Source organism: Cucumis melo, chromosome 6 (genome assembly GCF_025177605.1).
Source record: "Cucumis melo cultivar AY chromosome 6, USDA_Cmelo_AY_1.0, whole genome shotgun sequence".
NCBI lineage: Eukaryota > Viridiplantae > Streptophyta > Magnoliopsida > Cucurbitales > Cucurbitaceae > Cucumis > Cucumis melo.
The window spans coordinates 2,236,820-2,256,546 of NC_066862.1; the positions used below are offsets into that span (position 1 = coordinate 2,236,820).

General features: G+C 32.2%; 1 protein-coding gene across 4 annotated transcripts; it reads right to left on the bottom strand.

Moving 5' to 3' along the window:
- Positions 1 to 2,500: 2,500 nt before the first annotated feature.
- Positions 2,501 to 18,895, bottom strand: LOC103483415 (DNA replication ATP-dependent helicase/nuclease JHS1). Of its 4 annotated transcripts, none has more exons than XR_007821595.1 (36): positions 18,143 to 18,680; positions 17,850 to 18,023; positions 17,564 to 17,785; positions 17,346 to 17,411; positions 16,940 to 17,149; positions 16,784 to 16,837; positions 16,640 to 16,701; positions 15,926 to 16,058; positions 15,682 to 15,792; positions 15,391 to 15,487; positions 14,885 to 14,967; positions 14,241 to 14,306; positions 13,960 to 14,115; positions 13,759 to 13,814; positions 13,545 to 13,602; positions 13,357 to 13,467; positions 13,223 to 13,279; positions 12,406 to 12,540; positions 12,080 to 12,304; positions 11,909 to 11,983; positions 11,621 to 11,742; positions 11,474 to 11,546; positions 11,270 to 11,374; positions 10,989 to 11,156; positions 9,880 to 9,949; positions 9,650 to 9,801; positions 8,838 to 8,915; positions 8,661 to 8,753; positions 8,430 to 8,567; positions 7,527 to 7,566; positions 7,354 to 7,427; positions 7,076 to 7,213; positions 6,534 to 6,653; positions 6,083 to 6,254; positions 5,852 to 5,931; positions 2,501 to 2,674 (listed from the first exon to the last, which is right to left on the bottom strand). XR_007821595.1 is itself a non-coding variant. In XM_008440028.3 (35 exons), exons 1-34 carry the CDS (start codon positions 18,605 to 18,607, stop codon positions 6,102 to 6,104), a joined length of 4,140 nt encoding a protein of 1,379 aa, XP_008438250.1. In that variant the 5' UTR covers positions 18,608 to 18,680; the 3' UTR covers positions 5,642 to 5,931; positions 6,083 to 6,101. The 4 variants fall into 4 exon arrangements, 1 of the variants encoding a protein (XP_008438250.1); XR_007821594.1 differs by lacking the exon at positions 2,501 to 2,674 and adding an exon at positions 2,819 to 2,887; XM_008440028.3 differs by lacking the exon at positions 2,501 to 2,674 and having other exon boundaries at positions 5,642 to 5,931.
- Positions 18,896 to 19,727: the final 832 nt, after the last annotated feature.

Consider the following 19,727-nt stretch of genomic DNA (forward strand, 5'->3'; position numbering starts at 1 on the left):
TAACACTTGATCAATAGGTCAAACTTTTCTTTTATTTTAACGACCTTCGTGAAATCAAAATCAATGTGTAATTATCTTAAGCATGTTTGTTTTTCCCAAAATCCTTTTTCTTTATTTGTAAATATATCTTTCTAGCTTTACGTGTGACAAGCACTTAAATTATACTCTCAAATTTACTAGCTTAACCAATATAGCCGGTTGTTACACATTAACCACACGTTGCGTGTGGTTTTCCTTTTGTAGATTATATTCTTCTCCTCTTTAAACAAATTCACTGTTGACATCGTGAATATTATGTTCATTCCATAAATTTTGCTAAACTACAAATTTGATTCCTATTGTTTGAGAAGAAACTTATAATTTAATCCTAATTACTATTTAAAACCTATAATTTCAATTTCTATAATTTTAAAAGTTGTAATCTAGTTTTAAGGGTTTGACAAACCATATCACATGGATACTTAATAAATGTTCTATAAAACTATAGAGACATTAATATAAACACACGTAAAGAGAATTCAAATCTAATTTTCGTCCGGACGAATCTAATATTATAAAAACTTGATATAAATTAAATTCTCCAAACGAGGGATCTAATCTAAATTAATTTACTATGTACATGATCACATGTCAAATCCTAACAACTAAGGTTTGGAGATTTTTCAACTTATTCTCATCTTTCAAAGAGAACAATATTAGAGAGGTGACCAAAAAAAAAAGTTAAAAACTAACCTCAAACTTTATCAATTTATGTATTTTTCAAAACAAATAAAAGAAAAATCGCTTTCAAAATAAGTTGCTTTGCTGAGGTGGAATTTCCACCACCTTTGGTGATGTGTTTTTTAATTATTAAAATAAAAATAAAGTACATTATATATATATATATATATATAAAAGAAATTATGAATCATGATGTCTGTCTTCACATTTTACTTATCCTTCGACTCATCTAAGGAATAATAATTGTTAGATACACAATCATAGAATTTATTGAACTCATTTTTGCTAAGTTGCTTTCTTAGTATAATGACTTTTTTTTTCTGTCACTGGATCAACTCGAAATGGTAATAAAATTTCGTAGTTATTTTTGCTTATTGTTGTTTGGGATTTTAAATTAAAAATGTAAATAATAATATTTTCTTTTGAAGTTATAAATGAATATATAGCTCTTTTTTTAAATGAAAAAAAGAAATAATCAAACGATAAACTTGGTCGTTTTGTTTTAAAAAAATTTACTCGATTGTATAAATTTTTATAAGTAAATGAAAAACGAGTAACAATTAACGAGAAATCATAAACACTAACGTTATCAAAGGTATCCACTTTAAAAATTGTAATTTAATTATAAATAACATACTTCTAATTTTGCAACCAAACGAAAAAGGTCAAATTATAAATATATATATAGTAGGTAAAATCCTTCGAAGAGATCCATGTGTTATATTTCAAATTAGCTCACAATTATTAATCATAATTAATTTATGTTAAACACTAATCCACTCCATTTCAAATATGCAATCGATTATATTTCAACTATAACAACGAAAAAAAATCCATAAAATGAAAGAATTACACATTTCTATATCACATTGATTTTAAATTATACAAAACAAAACAATTTCCATGGTATGATTTGTATTTATATATACATATATATGGATCTTAGTTTGTGATACATTGGATTCGAGATATCAAAAGGGGACAATTAAATGATTTATTTGATAATTAGATACTAAAAATGAAATGATTAGTATAAGAATTATTCATCAATTCCATAACATTAAGGATTTTATTAACATTATCTTACTTAACAAAAGATAAGATTCCCTAAAAATTAAAGGTTTTTTCTAATGGGCAGAATCACTTTTTGTGCTTGGTCTAAAATTAAATCACATGGAAATAAATCCAAATTAAAGTTATATTTAAATACTTATTTTACTTAATTTTGTTAAAGAAAGTTATTTTATGCATTTATTAAAAAAGAGAAAGAATTATGACTTTTATCTTTTCATGTTGGGTGAGTCAGATTTGATGTAGGCAAGTCATTGTCCTTTATTAGTAACAAAATCACTTTTTATTGTTAATTATGGCTAAGCAAAAATGACGATTAATCGAATATATCTAATCTCTAATTTCTCTCTCTTAATTACATAATTAACTTTACTTTTAAAAAAACAACATATGGTAGGTCAATTACTTATTGGAATGCAGAAGATGGATGCAATCACGTTTAATTGAAAGAAAAAACAATTGTCAAGTCATGTTGTGTCGTTGTGTTGTGCGTATAAATATCACAGTATTTATTATTAGTTTTTTTGGTTGATTTTTTTTTTAAAACTTAATTAGCATTCTTAATTACTATGACTTTCTTAAATGCATTAACATATTATTTTTTTAATTAAAATTATTTGTTATTATTGTTATTTAAATTGTTTTCATAAGAATGAACTTTTAAGTGACTAAATTTAAGTTTAGTGGGACTAATACTATACCAAAGACCTATAGAAACCAAAATATTACATTAACCTAAAAAACATGTTCGTTTATCAATTCATAAACAAAATACTTTTTAATAATAAATTATTACTCACTAACTTGAGTAAAACTCAACTAATTTATACGCATTCCCTATTTAACGATACGAGATTATAATTTTTCGATTCCACAAGTATACCTGTTAGAAATGTAAACAAAGTGTTGTGTTGATCTATGAAAGTCACAAGTATGCATATAACGAAAATCTTTTGAATAAAACAAAAAAACAATACGATGATAGATATAAATCATGTAAGGATAAAGAGATGTTTAGTTGCCGATGTGAATAATGAGGGAATAAAAGAATAGTGAAAGAATATTCAAACTTGGCCTCCAAGTATTATGATTTTTCCTACAAAACAAATCAACAAAGAAAAAAAAGGTTCAAAATCTTCCACTACTTTAGTGGTTATTTGAGTGAACATTAGTGTCTAATGTCACCATTGGTCTATTCCATAAATTCCAAAACCCTTTCTCTCTTGCAAGTCTTGTCATTTGATCAACAACTCCCACTATTGAAATACAATTATGACTTTTGCTCCTTAAAAAGGAAAAAGAAAATTATAAATTACAAATTTGGATCCTATCTACTAGGATTTTACCCAAATACGAATACTAAATTATAACATTTTTTCAAGTCATAAAAATTTAATTTACGATTTAGCTGTCCAAAAAGATATGATTTTCGTTTATCTTTATTGTTTGAAAAAGACTTTTTTTAATTATTCCAAAGTTTGTTAAATTAAAAATTTATTTTGGATATATAGGACATTGAAATGTCAATATATATAAACTCACTTCTATTAATTATTCTAATAAATAAATAAACATACCTCAAATGAATAATTATAACGTACCTTATCAAATGTACTCTTTTTTCATTACCAATAAAAATTTAGCTCAATTGATACTATATGTACTTGAAAACTAAGCAATCATGTATTCAAAAGTTCTACGGTCATTTGTAGTAAATAAAAAGGAGAACTTTAGAATAGCATGCGAATAATTTTGGTTGAATAGGGTATAAATTAAATTCCAAGATTTAGAGATATATTTCTACGATTGGGGAAAAAATCATTGACTTTTGAAACATTAGAACCCAAAAGTGACATGTCAGACAGGTAGTGGGGAGAAGCATATGGAATATTATCACTTCAAAAAGATTCCCACTAAAATGGTTATTTAAAAGTTGGAAATTTTGTAGGGTCATGCCTTTAGCTATCCTTTTTATTATTATTTTTCCCATCATTTTTCCTAATAGTCTAATGTCAGTTTGTTTACAACAAATAAATGAAGCTATGAGTTTGAAAATTTCTCAAATTATGTAAAGCTAGGATTTTGGAACCCACCTCTTGATTTTACGAATTAAACGTAGCAATCAATTTTACATGAATTTAAGATCTTAACATTAATTTTGTAATATTTTGGTTTGCATTTTCTAAAGTATAAAAATTGAATTCTAAACTAAATTTAAAAAGCGTTAAAAAGTTTCTTAGAACTATTTTTAGTTTTTTTTTTCTAACATTGGTGAAAGGTGAACAAGATAAGGAACTTAGAAGTGAATTTGTAGTTTACAAGTTTAATTTTCCAAAAATTAATGACTAAAAGCCAACTTCAAAAAAAAAAAAAAAAAAAAATCGACTTAGTTAAAATGGTGAAACAAATCACCTCTTAAATTCGAACTCCAAGATTTCTTGCCAAAAATACCAACAATAAGCATAAAGAATAAGTCTAGGGAAAATAAATGATAGTAAATGTTTTTTCTTTCATTGAAGCTTATTTTAATTCTCCAAAAAGGGAAATTAAGTTGAAAAGATGGTAAAGTTGGATACAAAACAGAAGATTTGTTGATCTGTATGGTTCAAAAAAGGCCAAAAGACAGGGAAATAAAAGAAAAAGATTAAATATATATATATAGATAGATAGATATATCATGTGAGGTTGTAGTTGTACTAAGAAATTTGGTTTCAAGTGGAAATTTGTCTTGATCAATTTGTGTGGATGGAATTATTGTAAAATGTTTGGTGACTTTACCAAAGTCATTTTCTGTATGAATTATTCGAAGGAAATGATGGAGAATCAAATTGGATTTGGACACAACTCTTTCATCACTACCAAAAATTAATTAATTGCAACGGTAAGATCACTTACGGAGAGTTTACTCCACTTCGAAAGAAAAGGTAAAACTACTTAGGGAAGAAAAGAAAAATTATTTTACTCAAGAGGTAGTGGATTTGCTTATTGATCCAAGCAAGGAATAAAATCCCTTTTTAATTCTTGTAATTGTTTCACTTGTGATTCGAGAAAGTCTTTTTCGATAAACTTTTTTCATACACTTTAAAAGCTATTTTATGTGGTTGTCAAACAATCCAATTTTTTCAAATGACTTAGTTTTAAGTTATACACTCCCCACTGTTATTCACTCATAATTTATATTACCTTGGTTTCACTTTGATTAGTTCGTTAAGTGGATCCTCGACAGAACTGTAGTAGACAGACTAAAATGGGCTTTCGATGTGATTCCTTTTTCACATTTATTATTAATCTATACGATACTTAACTAATTGAAAAAAACTATAAATTTAACTCTAGAAAATATGTTTCCTTAAGGAGTTTAGATTTGCTTTTATATTATACATTGAACGTTTTACAAACCATCTTAGCTCCCATAAGTCTCAGGGAAGCAATAAGCAAGTGCTGAAGACAAACACATAATAGACTAAAACGTAGTAATAAAATTAAGGAATAAATCAATTTGACTGACGCCAAAATTGTGGAATTCCATCAATTTAATTCCAAGATTTCAATTTCAATCAAATTGTACTTGAAAAACTAAAATAAGTGTTTCAAAACCTAACCGTAAAAGTTACATTTTTAATCTTCCAACTCTTTGGAATACAACTTCATATCAATTAAGCTACGCTTGTATTGATTAATTGTATGAAATCAACGAAATCTTATGGAAAATGATACTAGTTCTTTTTTTAATTTTTTTTTTTTTTAAATTTGACAAAGTTATCAATTGTGTGGCGTTCTCGTTCAATCAAGTGTAAAGTGAAGACAAAATATGACACCATGTGCCAGTGTTATCTCACGCTTTTCAATATTTATCAAACAATATATTTAGATATATATGAAGATAGGATTTTGGACCGTCCAAAGTGCAAAGTGCAATCTATAAATAAAGTGAAGGGTCCAGCAATTGTGAATGTGAATTTGCCTTTTGCTTGCCTAATCAAATGGGGATTTGAGAGAAACAGAACCGGCAATGGCAACTAAAGGCAGTATCAATATATTTTCCAGAAAAGAAAAATACCTTTTTACTTTTCAGTGCTTTCCACATGGCATTTGATAATTGTCCATTGAGACACCACCCTCCCTAAGAAGAACCTGGACCTGGATGGAGCATGGGTTTTAGCTATTATTATAACATTTTAAATTTTATAAACAATGGGGGATTTTCTATACCATCATTAATGAGACATATCTGCCATTACTTTAAACAGAGAGTAGAAGTTTAATGAAGTTTTTTGACGATGGACTAAACCTTTTTACAACAATTTGATCTATGTGCAACCAGGTAGATTGTTGCTATGATGTAGTATATCATTCCTTGTTAGATTCAACATGCCTGATTGCTCCTCCACCTTCTTGATAAGAAGCTTCAGCAAAGGAACTTTTGATAGTGTTTTGCGTGATCCCACCATGATTAGCTTTTTCTGCACAATTCATTACGTTTTCTGTCATATATTATATTGGTGGCTTGAAAATTGCTGAGCTACAAAACACCTTTGTTGTTTGAGAAATCGTTAAAATCGCTTTGGCCATTTTAAAAATCACTTCAAAGATACTTTTAAACCATAGAAATCAATTTTATAATGGAAGTAAGATTGCCCATGGCAATAGTGAATCTAACCATCTAAAAAATCATTCCAAACATAGGACTAAAGAGGATTTAGATTTTTATTAGAGGCCGGAAAATAAAGGTGATTTCTCACCTTGGCACGTGTAATGGCTACGTTAATTCTATGCCAGTCTCCAAGGATTGAGGTAGTACAGCTCTTTGGATTTTCGCTCGACCTAACGAAGGACACCAATATGCAGTCCTTATCTCTTCCCTAGGAGAAAGGAAGAAAACGATTACAACCATAGAAACATAAACGATATGAGCTAAATATCTATTCGTACATTTAAACTTTTAGATTCCAACTTGAAACTCTTGTAAGTGTCGATTTACGTCTTTATACAAATTTCATTCAACTAATATAGTTCAAAACTTATGAATTGAATACACTAAGCTCTTAACTTTTTCATAAGACAATCGATTGAGTTTTCAATGTGATTACGTTACTTTTACTAATCATCCATGCATGTTTCTGCATTCTCGTGGAAAATTTGAACTTATCACATATAGATTGAGTAGAGAACAGGGTCCAATAAACAATGATTTAGAATCATTCATAGATAATCTAATCTTTCTATGACAACTGTCCAAAGAAAGGGAGGGAAAAGGATTGCCTCATAATTCAATCAGGCTAACCTGGTATTTGTCAATGGTATGTACCTCCACAGAGGCAATGTTGATAGCTAGACGAATGATGCTTGCCTGGGAATTATACGGAGTAATAATCCCAACTTCATTCCCCTTAATTCCACCATCAAGCAATCCCTTCGTCACCTATAAAATTATGAAAATAGAGATCAATGCCAAGATGAGAAATTTCATCTAACTTTCCCTGCTCCAATAACCAATTTTGATTTCCTTTTATTAAAAAAATGATACAAGTGTCGAACGAAACGTCAAAGCGAAGCTTGCACCTCTGCTAATATGTTAGCTTCAAGTGGGTTGTTCACAATCTTGTGATCTCTTGTCTCGTAAGCAGGTAACAAATCTACAGTTGTTGGACATGATTCAGATAACAAACAATAACAATTGATAAACTTAGACTGAAGAACTGAAGTTAGAAGGCAATAAGGATATATTTGAGAACCTGTACAAACAAAGATAACTGGTTTGCATGGGTTTAGAACCTGTAACCATGAAAAGGAAGTGCATTAGTTTTGAGTTAAGACAAGGAAATTCTAGGGAAATGACAAAGAAACTTCTAATATCCAATGTAAGACCCTAAGTTTCATGCATCTAATAAACACCTACGTATAAAATGATTGCCCAACTTTTCCCTTTTCAATTCTACTTGAGTAGTTGTTCAATAAAAGTGAAATACAATAACTACTTTGATAACCATTTGGTTTTTGGATTTTAGAAAGTTATGCTTGTTTCACACAATTTCTTGATCATAGTCTCATATTTTCTATAAAAGTATATGGACTTCAAATTTCAAAAACAAAAGCACTTTTGAAAATTATTCTTTTAGTTTTCAAATTTTGGTTTGAATTTTGTAAACACTCCTAAGGTATCAACAACAAAACATACAAATCATGAAATCAATATGTAGCAAGGATCTTTACGGCTTAATTTTTAATTTTCAAAAATTAAAAATAAAAAACAAAAGGGTTACAAACTAGACTAAAATAACTTGGATTAGTTGAAGCAAGCAAAATTTAAAGATGACAATTCTTTTTAGCACAAAAATCCTAGACTTGAAATTTATTGTGCAATCGCCAACAAATGAGGAAATAAATTCTGGTTAGACGTATAGATCATTGCTTGCCCTACGAAAAGATGTCCCACCCTTCAAATAAGGTTATTGAGTATATATAAAATATTAAATAAAATATAAGAACATAAAACAAAACAGAACAGCAAAATTAATTTAGAGTCTATCAAGTGTCAACTCTTCACGTGAAAAAGAACGAATATCAGTTTTATTGAGGCAGAATTAACCCAATCGATAAAGATGACAGTGTGACGAAAAGTTAAAAGAGACCATAACCTCCTTAAGCCAAGATGAAGACAACTTTGAACTTGAAAAGTCAAGCTTTGCATTCGCTGTTTCTTCCGAACCACAACGCAATCTGTCTCCATATATCAAGGCATTTGATAATTCCATAATGTCTCGGCACATGCGATACTGCACTCAGAGAAACCTAGTAAATTGATATCTGCAAGATCATCGGACGATATAAACTTGCTCACAGATTAAATCTAGTAAAAGAACAAAAACCTGGCTTTGTAAAGCGGAAATTGCTTGAGGATGTGCTTCTGAAAGCCTACAAAATAAGCTTATCCCCAGTCCATTTTCCCGAGCCTCTGTACTCTAGAAAGGAATGAGAATGATAACTTCAAAAAAAGTGCGGCATAAAAAAAGAGAAAATATAATCCAAATGGTTGCGCATGATACCTGAACAAGAGGAGGTAACTGATAGTGATCGCCAACAAGGACAAATGTTGAAGCAAACATCAAAGGCCCAAGGGAAACCTTAGGTTAAAAATATGAAAATTAATTAAGCATGGATATTTCTCTTTTCAATAAGTCTTGATTAACGTCATAAAAATGTTCATTAAAAGCCAACATAAGACGACGAATAATTTTAGAAGATGAATACAAGAAAGTTCAAGGTAATACACTTATGGTTTAATTGTTGAAGCTTTAATGAGTATTTCTCGCTAATTTTTTAATACATTTGTATTATACTGCAGACAAAGAAGCTTCAAAATAACTCAACCCTTAAATCTTCCATAGTGTTTACTAGTGTTCACTACTAAAGTTTGCACATATACAAAAGAACTTCATCTTTTACAATGTTGAACTCTAAACAAAAACTTTCTTACTCCAACATATTAACTCCAAATTTCAAAACTCAATCGACTTAACATGACCTCTTAAAAACAAAAATGTTACGAAAATCTTCTATTTGTAAAAAACAACATTTATTATCAAGTGTTCGACCATACATCCTCAGGGTTTCAATGCCATGATTTAGTTTTATGCTTTTTCATTCTCTTGAAATACAAGAACATGCAACACTCTATCAGTGAATTTATTTGTGAGATGCTATTATTAAAAAAATGAAGGATGCCTAACTCTCTTATTATTTACCCATTAAACAGATCAAGTGCTAAATCCCAAAAACATTTGATAATCAACGAGCATTATATAAACATACTGCTAAAATAATTTTTGCAACAAACGTTCCATTAAGTTCTACGTACTGGAAGAGTCGTCTGTCCAGCTTCATCCATTATGCATATATCAAATTTTTTATTGACGAGTAAGGGACTAGTTATCCCCAAACAGGTAACTGCAACAACTTTCACTTGGTCCAATCTCATTCTGATGTCTTCCACACTTTGTATGTTCAATTCTGACGAAGAAAACTTTACGGTTACATAAAGAAGAGTAAGTATCCAGATAGGAAAGTAAAGAATAGGCAAAATCAGACCTGAGAAGCAATGGCTGCGAATGTCTTCATGCACTGCATTAATTCTTCCAATCCGTATAAAATCAATGTTCTGCAGTTTGTAAGTGACAAATTAACAAGAGTAAACCAACTTGCTGGATACGTCTATAAATGATTAGATGACTAAAGATGAGTAAGAATCGGATAGACACACTTCTGATGCATACACAAGAAATTCAAAGTTACAAAATTCTTTTACAGATCATGCATGCACATACGTAATGTTAAAATGAAACCTCACAAAAACACCAAAGCAAATAAGCCTCACAAATAACAACAAAAATAATACAAATCATAAGGTGCTCAAATAAATTGTGACAACTAATAATGTTAAATTATTGATTGACTCAAAAGCTTAAGTTGTTTCTGGACGTAAATTTGATATTATATTAGCACTAACAAATAATAATAACTATGAAGGAATATAACAAATATGCTTATGCACATAAATCCAACAGGAAAATAGTAGTGTTCCAAACTTCAAACATTCTCTCAAATTTCCTCAAGGCAATTACTCAATCTAACTAAACCAGGCGAACCCAATGTTTATTTAATTATAATCTATAACTTCCATGTTTGACTTTGACATAAAGGTACTTCAAGATACTCAATAACCCATCTAAATATCAATATACAAACAAAATATAAATACTACTTATTTTGGTACTTAACGGACATTCTTATTAGTTTTGCTCCAATTAGATTTGGACTCTTCTGAATTTCTCGATTAACTCTTAGAAAATCTGCATCCAATATGTTAATTGATGTTAATATTTCCATCCTTGACCTAGTAAATGTCATTAAGTGAAAACTTAAAGATGATCATCCAACTACTACAGTTACCGACCGAACGGGCACTTGAAAGAAAAAACAGAATTAAATTTGACGGACATTTATGGACCGTGCACTGTATCAAATATATACTACGGGGACCATACTTGAAATCTCTCTTCTTGAGAGATATAATGAAGAGTCCTTTTCTTGAAACCGAATATAATGAAGAATCCTTTTTCTAAAACCGAATATAATGAAGAGTCCTTTCTTTGAAACCGAATATAATGAAGAGTCCTTAAAAACTGTAAAGCAGTCACCTGAGATTTCAGTTTGATAAGTAGATTATCAACGGCAGTGTTTGTGTAAGACGTGAGCAAAATAGATACACCTCTCATCAACAATGCCTTCACAGCATGCACCATTGTGGATGTCTTGCCTGTTCCAGGCATTCCTAGAATCAGGGCATAATCCTTTGCTGTAAGTATCTAAAATAACCACGTAACAATTTCAAGTCAAGAATAGCTCATCTTTCGAGAAAAACCAAAAAATGAATAGGGGGAATGAGATAGAGTAGGTGACTCAAGTTAGCATGAGACACCTTAATTATAGCTCGCCGTTGGTCATCATTTAAATTTTTCTCTGACCAAATGTAAGATATTGCTGGATCCTGGCTGAATATGCATCCACCATCAAATCTTGGAGCCTACAAGTGAAAACACGGTCAGGCCAATAAATAAAAGATCTCTGAGGAGGCAAGGAACAAATACTTTTCAATAGCACAAAGGTGTAAATAAGCATTTACCGCTAGATCTACTATCAACTTCCTTAGATGAGCATTTTGCTCACCTTGCAGAAACAGTTGTACGAGATTAAACCTTCAGCAAGAAAACGAACATGAGAATAGAAAAATTGCATTATGTCAGGCAGAATAGTTATGCCAAGTTATTACCTCATGACTGCAAACGAAGTCATAAATTCATCCTTGTCAATCCGCCAAACCTGCTTCGTAAGATCACGTGCCTCTGTAGAAGAAGTGCTTCCAGGAAGACGTAGACGCTTAGAAAAAGAAACCTACAAGTTTTCAACCCAACAATTCAATCTGAAAGGCAGAAACTACTTTTGACCACTAACACAAACAGTACTGTAATTTATAGTTGTCTACTATGTAAATAACCAGTCCAACTTTCCAGTCTATGCCCTCAAAAAGTGGGAAAAAATCCACAAAAAAATCTCTTACGGATACATGGAGACTGCTCAGATCTGTTATAATCCCACTCGCTAGGGTCAAATGCCCAGAATCTGTACTGAGTATCTAAAACACAACCAAAGGAAATCACCGATTAGTTACTGGAAGAAATTTTATAGAGTACATGCAGAGTATTTTCCATCCAAGGAGAAAAAGCCTCACCACATAGTCACCAACTCTAAGTGAACTGTCCATCTCACTTATTGAAGCATTGTTTGAACTATCATCATTTGAATCTTGACGCACGAAACGGTAGCTGATTCGGTTGTCCTTTTCAAAAGTACAATGTGGTTGGTCATCCAACGTACTAAGAACAATAGAAGAAAGACAGGTAGACGTTTGATTTTTATCTGTACTACGTGAGTGCCAAACTCCCCTCTTTACAAGCTGAAAGAAAAGAGCACCATAGTCAATTGGACTTAGGATTGCCATAAATAAGCAAGTGCAATGAATAGTTTATACGATACATTTGAAATTCAAAATTTAACCTCCAGCTCTTTGGCCTCTAAATCAATCAATCTTTCCCAATGCTGAAAGAAAATACTATGAGAAGCTTGCAAGTGATCTGTATGGGATTCAAATAAGACTCCAAGCCCACTGGTCTCTTTGCTTCCATTTTGCATCTGCAGTATTGAAAATTTCATCGCCAGTCAACCATCAACAGAGAGATAAGACAGAAAGGAAAACATCAGCCGACAAGTAATGTCCCCACAGAAACAACTCAGTCATGAGAATTAATGAAAAGGTTGCCAAATCTTCTACTTCTCTTTAACATTGCAGGAATTATGCATAATTCAAAGATTTACCGCAAGTTTTTAGACTACTGATGCTCATGTTTAGCATGAAAACTATTGTGAAGCATCAGGTGACACTGACCTAAAAAATGACTTGTTAGCCACTAGTTCAAAGAGCACAAATATTTAAAATAATGTGCAAGGAATCGAGTCTTTTACTCAGATTATGTGACCTCACATCCCACAAACTCTGCAGATACACATTTAGACAACGCAGAATAGGGAAAGGGTCTTCAAATCGGATAGCCCTGCCTTTGGGCTTAATTGTTAGAAGATATTAAGAGCAACAACTTTTTGAAGGCCAGAGCTCAATAGAAATTCCAAAGAAATTAAACTTGAAAAGCACAATTTATAGGGATTATATATGAAAATAGATGATATGGATGCTTTAAGACAATTTTTTTGTCAAAGGAAGACCCAAAGCATACAGTTACATGTAAATAACATGGGAGTGAAGCAGCAATTAACTCTATAATCTCTATAACTGCATTCAGAACCTACATCTACATACCTTATGATAAATGGTGCAAACATCAAGATGGCGGCATCCTTTGCACACATTTGGATTCTGTAGCAAAAAATTAGTATGTTGACTTTCAATGATTCTATAGAGATGTACAGAACCATGTTTAGGAAGGACCGTACCTGTAACATAGGGGGGAGTAATTGTGCAGTTGATGCCTTGAGGATGTTATTTGCAAGCTCATTGCGACGCATGATTAACCCTACCAAGTCAGATCTTTGAACCCGGATACCCTTCACGAGGTTCGTATAATTTAAACATTCTTCCAGCACAGAGAAAAATAAACATACAAATTAATCTGATTTTTTACCTGTGTCTGATCCGACCGAAGATAGTACAGGAGACCATAACCAACATGTTTTTGATACCTATCACAAATACAGAACAAATAACTGAATACATACTACAATCATTCACACATCCAACAATGATAGCATAACAACCCAAAAACAAAAAGGCAAACTATATATCACCTATAGAACAGATCTACGAAAATAAAAAGAAAATGAGTAGGATGTATATACCTCTCAGACATAAGTAGTGTGTACAAGATCACTTGGGCGCAATGTTCCATGGAGGACTGCAGAGTAGATCAGGATTATCAAGCTGTACTAATTACTACAAAAGAATTTTGTAAAAAAAATGATTGATCTACAAGAAACCACACAAGTCCGATCCTACAGGGAACCCAGCACAAATATGAGCTAAAGGAATCACATACTTGCCTGGCCAGCTGGCACCTTTCCGGTTTTAAACTCTAAAGGCATGACATTCACGGCACATTTATTATAATCTGACATTACATTTACCCTGACAGAAGCATCAATTATTCCTTTCAAACCATATTTGGGAGCCCAAGCCATCTCCTCAATATCAATCACCTAAAAATGGAAGTTTCCGTAAGAATATGGATTCATACAAACTTGTAACAAGCACTTAACAACAGTGTGATACATCGTGTTTTAAAAGGTTCAGTAATGGTTAAACGAGCAGTCATAATACCAACCTCTGATATACTAACTTTCTGGGGACCATCCTCAGATCTGAACTCAATAGAAGGTGCTTTAGAACCCTGTTACCAACGAAAGCAAGAATTTGTTTAAAACAAATAAAATAACATATTTGCTTCATATTGACAGGTGACAAACTCAGTCATAGTAGCAACCATACAGCACATACTTAAATACAAAGCAGTATCCAGTCCAACAAACTACCTAACATATGAGCGCAGGCAAAAAAAAAATACAGCATGCAAAATAGAGAAAAATACAGACATCCAGAGATAACGTAATGCATACAAATCTCAAAATGTTTTGTACATGCATAGGAGTATATAAGCAATGCATGCGCAAAAACTCTGTGGCTATAAATGCCTAGTTCAGATTAATTTAAAGAAATTGAAAAGAAACCCAAATCGTGTCTAATAACACCACATTTGACATTTAGAAAAACATTAACTTGTGAAAACTTAATTTACAACTGAAATCCCGGCCTATGAAAACATTATCAAGTATAATATACACCACCGTAGATAAACTGGTATAGTTTCAAAAAGTTGCATATTCATCAGGAATGGAAAGTGAAAATAATTTAGCAACCACAGCACCATGTAAGAGTTTGTAAATGTGATTAAACATGAAATTTTCTCACCATTGGGCCTTTGAACATGGCGATCCAATGTAAAATTTTTGGAACTGCTTCATTCATGGTTATGCGTATATCCTTTTCATTTGCTGCACCCCAAGATAGTGTAAAGAAAATTAATCGTTCAAATCATAAAATATTGTTGTGACTTATCAATAAAACATTAAAAACGATAGATTTAACAGATGTAAACATTGAAATTTTTTATGGCACTTAAACTAATGGGGAGAAATTTGATAATGCAAATTTTTTTATCCCACAGTTGGTTGAAGCAAAGATTCAAAGTATCCAACAAAATCAAGGCAAGATCGTTACAAATAGTCCCTTGAAGTTAACGGAATGCCTTAGAGGCTTTAGCTTCAAAATTCTAGGCAGTGTACCGTAAAGCCCAGAATACTGAATCACACAGTGCAGGTGGAGCATTTCAATCAAAATGGGGGAAGCTGAACAAAAGATATGAAACGATCCCTTGCACTTAGACCGAACGAATACAAATTACAAAAGAAGTTTACCTCCACATGCATATACATTTTCCATACTTTTTTGAAGCACCGTTCTTGAAACCTCTTCCAAAAAGGCTACAGTCGGTGCCCCTTCTATAAGACCAGCCTTCAAAAAAAATGAATTAAAATGAGAGAGATTGGTAAAATGCTAAAAGCTTGCTTCAAAAAGTCTTAAAAAGACGGTCATAAATGCATAAAGGTAAATAAATTGTACATACAAATGTTGAGATTTAAATGTCAAATAATATGTATTTATCTATGCTTCCATTCACACTAAAAGGTCATGATAGAGCTATAAACCTGAAAAACCTGGTGCAGCAAAGTACCAATTAATGCTGCAATAGACTGTTCGTTACTTCTCAGCCTCTCATCAAGAACACTCCTCCTTGCACAGGTCAAATGACCAGCAACCTAGAAATCATTTCTGATTGGTGATTACAATAATTGATTGATGTCTATCAAACAAAAAATTTGATTCAGTAGCTCACAAAGACATCACAACCCAAGAGGACGTGCCAAGTATTTGGCAAAGTAATCACATTACCCGAGTTCCTGACACTAGTGTATCAGGATGTAGAATAACGAAATTATTGTCGCGGTCAACATGACATCTTCCTTGGTCATCAAATTCACCAATAACATTCACAGTGTCTCCAGGAGCAATAATACTGTCAAACCTGTTGAAGCAATGGATAGGAAAGTTTATAGAACGGAATGTAGGTTTAATAGACAAATTCACCTTCAATATCAAAAAGCTTTATGAAGATTTTTTAATTTGTAATTTTAATTTTTTTCCATATTCGTGAGTGGTAGGACCAACTTGTATATACATCAACTATTAACAGTTCACACAGAACAATCACATGACCCTACTACATTTGGTTGCCAATAAAATATTAGAAACATGAATTAAGCTGAAAGCCTCTGTCTTTAAGTCCACTAACAATTTGACACAGTAATAGTCTATCTCTTCATCAGGGCATGGTAGAGTGAAATACAAGTAAAGGAACACAAGTACATCAATACTATATTGTGATGTGATGCGGTCTTAAGATGAAGAATGTATTTAAGAAGGCAGCAGCAAGAAAAGGAGAATGTTAATCAAGAAAGAGCTAATATACTCTTTACACTTTTCCTTTCAGATTCAATTCAAATTGTAACTGTAATATAGAGTGGTGATATGAAAGAGCATAACTTAAGAGTCAGTGATTGCAAAACAATTACAAGTTTAAGCAGCACAAAAAATTTATCTATTTACCAGTCTTCCCAAAGATATACAGCCCGTTCTTCTCCACTTTGCTCATTTAACAAACGAAGAATCTGAAAATCCATTGCTTTACCTTATTAATTTACTTGATATGGTGAGGAAACGTAAAAATTAGTGAATAGGCTTACACGAAACCTTATACGAGCGTTTTACTCCATATGTATCAGCCAGCTCACATTTCTCTGTTACCTTTGGCACAAGTAGAATCAGTGTATTAATAAAAAATCATCAATGAGCAACTAAATGACCAGCAATCCAAAAACGAACCCTGTTTGAAAAGGTGCAATATACCTCCAAGACAAGAAAATCACAAGGGCATGTCTTCGTTACAGTGTCTGAAACCCGTTTAGGGACTTTCATTGCAGCTGAATCAACTCTGGTAGTCAATGTGTTACCCTTTCTACCTTGTAATTCAGATGAATCGTCCTCCAAGTCAATGGAAGAAGCCACTGTATCAACGGAAATGACATCTTCTACTTGATCCAAAAGCTCAAGTAATGCCTGCAAAAACGAAGAAGCAACAAGGTACCAAATGTCCATAAAAGTAAACATGAAAGTAAGCTTGCTCGACCGACAAGTATAACTGGTCTGAGAAATGAAAAAACCCACCCACCAGGTCAGGAAGCTGGCTAGAAATTGGACCAAACAGCACAAAGCAAAATCAGAAAGACCAACAAGTAGTATTATAATGTAATACCTTTTTGTGTGGTCTTAAAATAGGGTGATCAGGTGCTTCATTACATGCAGCAACATCATTGGCAACCTACAGGCCAATAACGGCATAAAGCATATGAATGATAAAGTCCAATCCATAGACCATAATATAGATTTTTAAAATCCAACGTTAAAAGAATTCATAAAAGTTATAACCTCTCAGAAACAAGACATACAGTTTATGAAGAAAGAAATTGTTACCTTGTCGCAGTATGACAAAGATGGGGGCGTCTGGAATGGACTCGGACTGTTAGCTACTATAGAGCCACTCAAACTATCATTGGCAACCCCATTGGGTTCCACGTCATGCTTAGGATTTACCCTTTTCAATCCAGTCTTATTTAACGATGCCATTGATCTTTCAGAAGGTTTCGGGTTTGGTGAACTCAACTGCTCAAAGTTCCCAGGCTCGACAGAGGAAGTCTGTAGAGATATTGTTAGTGAACCCAAGAGCCAAGAGACCCTAATTATACTCAATATTTAATACCTTATTTCGTGAACACTGTCTAATTCTCAAAGAGCTTAGCCTTGATGAGTTCGCCAAAACTCTTATAGTCTCCGGCAATTGCTTTGAAACAGCTTGAAGCCTTTCGTTTACTGGAGATATCTTCCATGTAATCTCATCAGTTCTAGTCCCCTCGTCCTGACTTTGCTTAATCAGCTATTCACCATTTTTTTACTCTAGTAAGTAAAATTCATCAATGTGGCCAATGCATTTAAAGCGAACAATCAATCTACAACAAGAAAACAAAGAGAAAAACCAGAAAAATCTAAAGTTACCATCCCGGGAGAGAACTTGAAGCGCTTCAGGGACACGGACTTGGAAAATTCTGGAGAGAGCTCGTTAGAAGAGTCATCGCCATCATTTCCACAAGCTGCAATCAAATTCTCAGGCGTCGTATTCAAAGGCGAACAACTAGCATCATTCCTCTGCGGTTCCTTAGGGTTTTCAGAAGCTAAAACCGCATCACTGACAAGAAGCACCCGCGACTCTGACTTTTGAGCTGTCGCCGACGCAGCCGCGTCCTTAGAATCTAACCGTCCCATATTCCGATCATCTCCACGATTCAGGGAGCTGGGAACATCAGTTTTCGAATCGGAAGTTTCTGAAGTGTTCTTCTGAGAATGCGCAACATTTTGAGAGTGTCGTTCGAAGAAGTGTTGAATTCCGAACTTGGAAGGCTGTGATTGCTGATTTGAATTGAGTTTCTTGGAAGAAGAATGAGGCTTCTTCCTTGGAGGCATTGTGAAGCTTTATCGGAATTGAAGCTCTTGAACCTGGCGCTCAATAACCGGCATCGGGCTTTCACCGGAGACGTATGAGTGAAGAACCGGCCTCCATTTATACCATTTGTTGAGGATGTTTTCTGGTTTCCCGCCAAAACGTCTGATTTGCCAGCGGGATGATTTGGACTGGGCTTTTCCAGATTGGCCCAATTTTGAGCCCATGAAGTTAGGGTTTCGAACAACACAAATGTTAGGGTTTCGGACTCCGAAAAGCCCAAATGAACGTAACAACTGAACCCATGCTATTTGAAGTTGAATTAACCTAACCTAATTTTTCCTCTTATTTTTCTTTTAAATAATATTTTAGTCTTCATAACTAATTTATAAAACTTTAATTCATTGGTCTCTTATTTTCATACATCTACGATTTAACCTTTTTAAGTTAATTTTTTAAACGACGATAATTAAAATACAAGAAAATATTATATAATTATGTTTGAAAAAGCTTTTTCAAAAATATAAAAATTTAACAAACTATTGTTTACATTTTATAAAACAAAACCATTTACATTTCATTAAACAAAATCATTAAAAAACAAAAAAAAAATTGATTTTTCTATGTATAAAGGTTGAATGTTTTATTTTTAATAATTTTCTTTTTTCATTTTTTATAACTTCAGCAACAAATTGTAGTAAAAATAATGCCAATAAATTGACAATGGATTTGCATTGATGATAATTTGTAAAACCAATCCATTGAAGCTTTATAGGAACCAAATTGATATTTTATAACTTTTTGAAATATAAAGATAAATGAGAACTATATTGAAAACCTGTATTTATTTTCATTTTAAACAAATATTTATTCTTAAGATTCCCTGTATTTCAAAGTTTTGTCATACAGAATATGGTTAAATTTCACCTTCAAATTTCATATTTTGTTATCTATTCAAGCTAAATTTTGAGATATATAAAGTAATTTTTAAAATCCTTTTTTATTTAGAATTTTCAGACCGTTGTAATAAATTGGAAAAAGATAGATTTAATTTTAAAAAAACAGAAACCATACCATTTTGATAGTATTAGGACTATATTTCTCTACCCAAATGTCTCACAATTTTATTATGTGTTAATTGAT

Bases quoted from the DNA above. Each gene is read 5' to 3' on its own strand.
- LOC103483415 (XM_008440028.3), bottom strand. From the start codon at position 18,607: ATGCCTCCAAGGAAGAAGCCTCATTCTTCTTCCAAGAAACTCAATTCA. The intron at 14,307-14,884 runs GTGAGAAAATTT...CGTTGGTAACAG, and splicing joins CCATGTTCAAAGGCCCAATG to GGTTCTAAAGCACCTTCTAT. The intron at 9,802-9,879 runs GTCTGATTTTGC...TTTCTTCGTCAG, and splicing joins TCGCAGCCATTGCTTCTCAG to AATTGAACATACAAAGTGTG.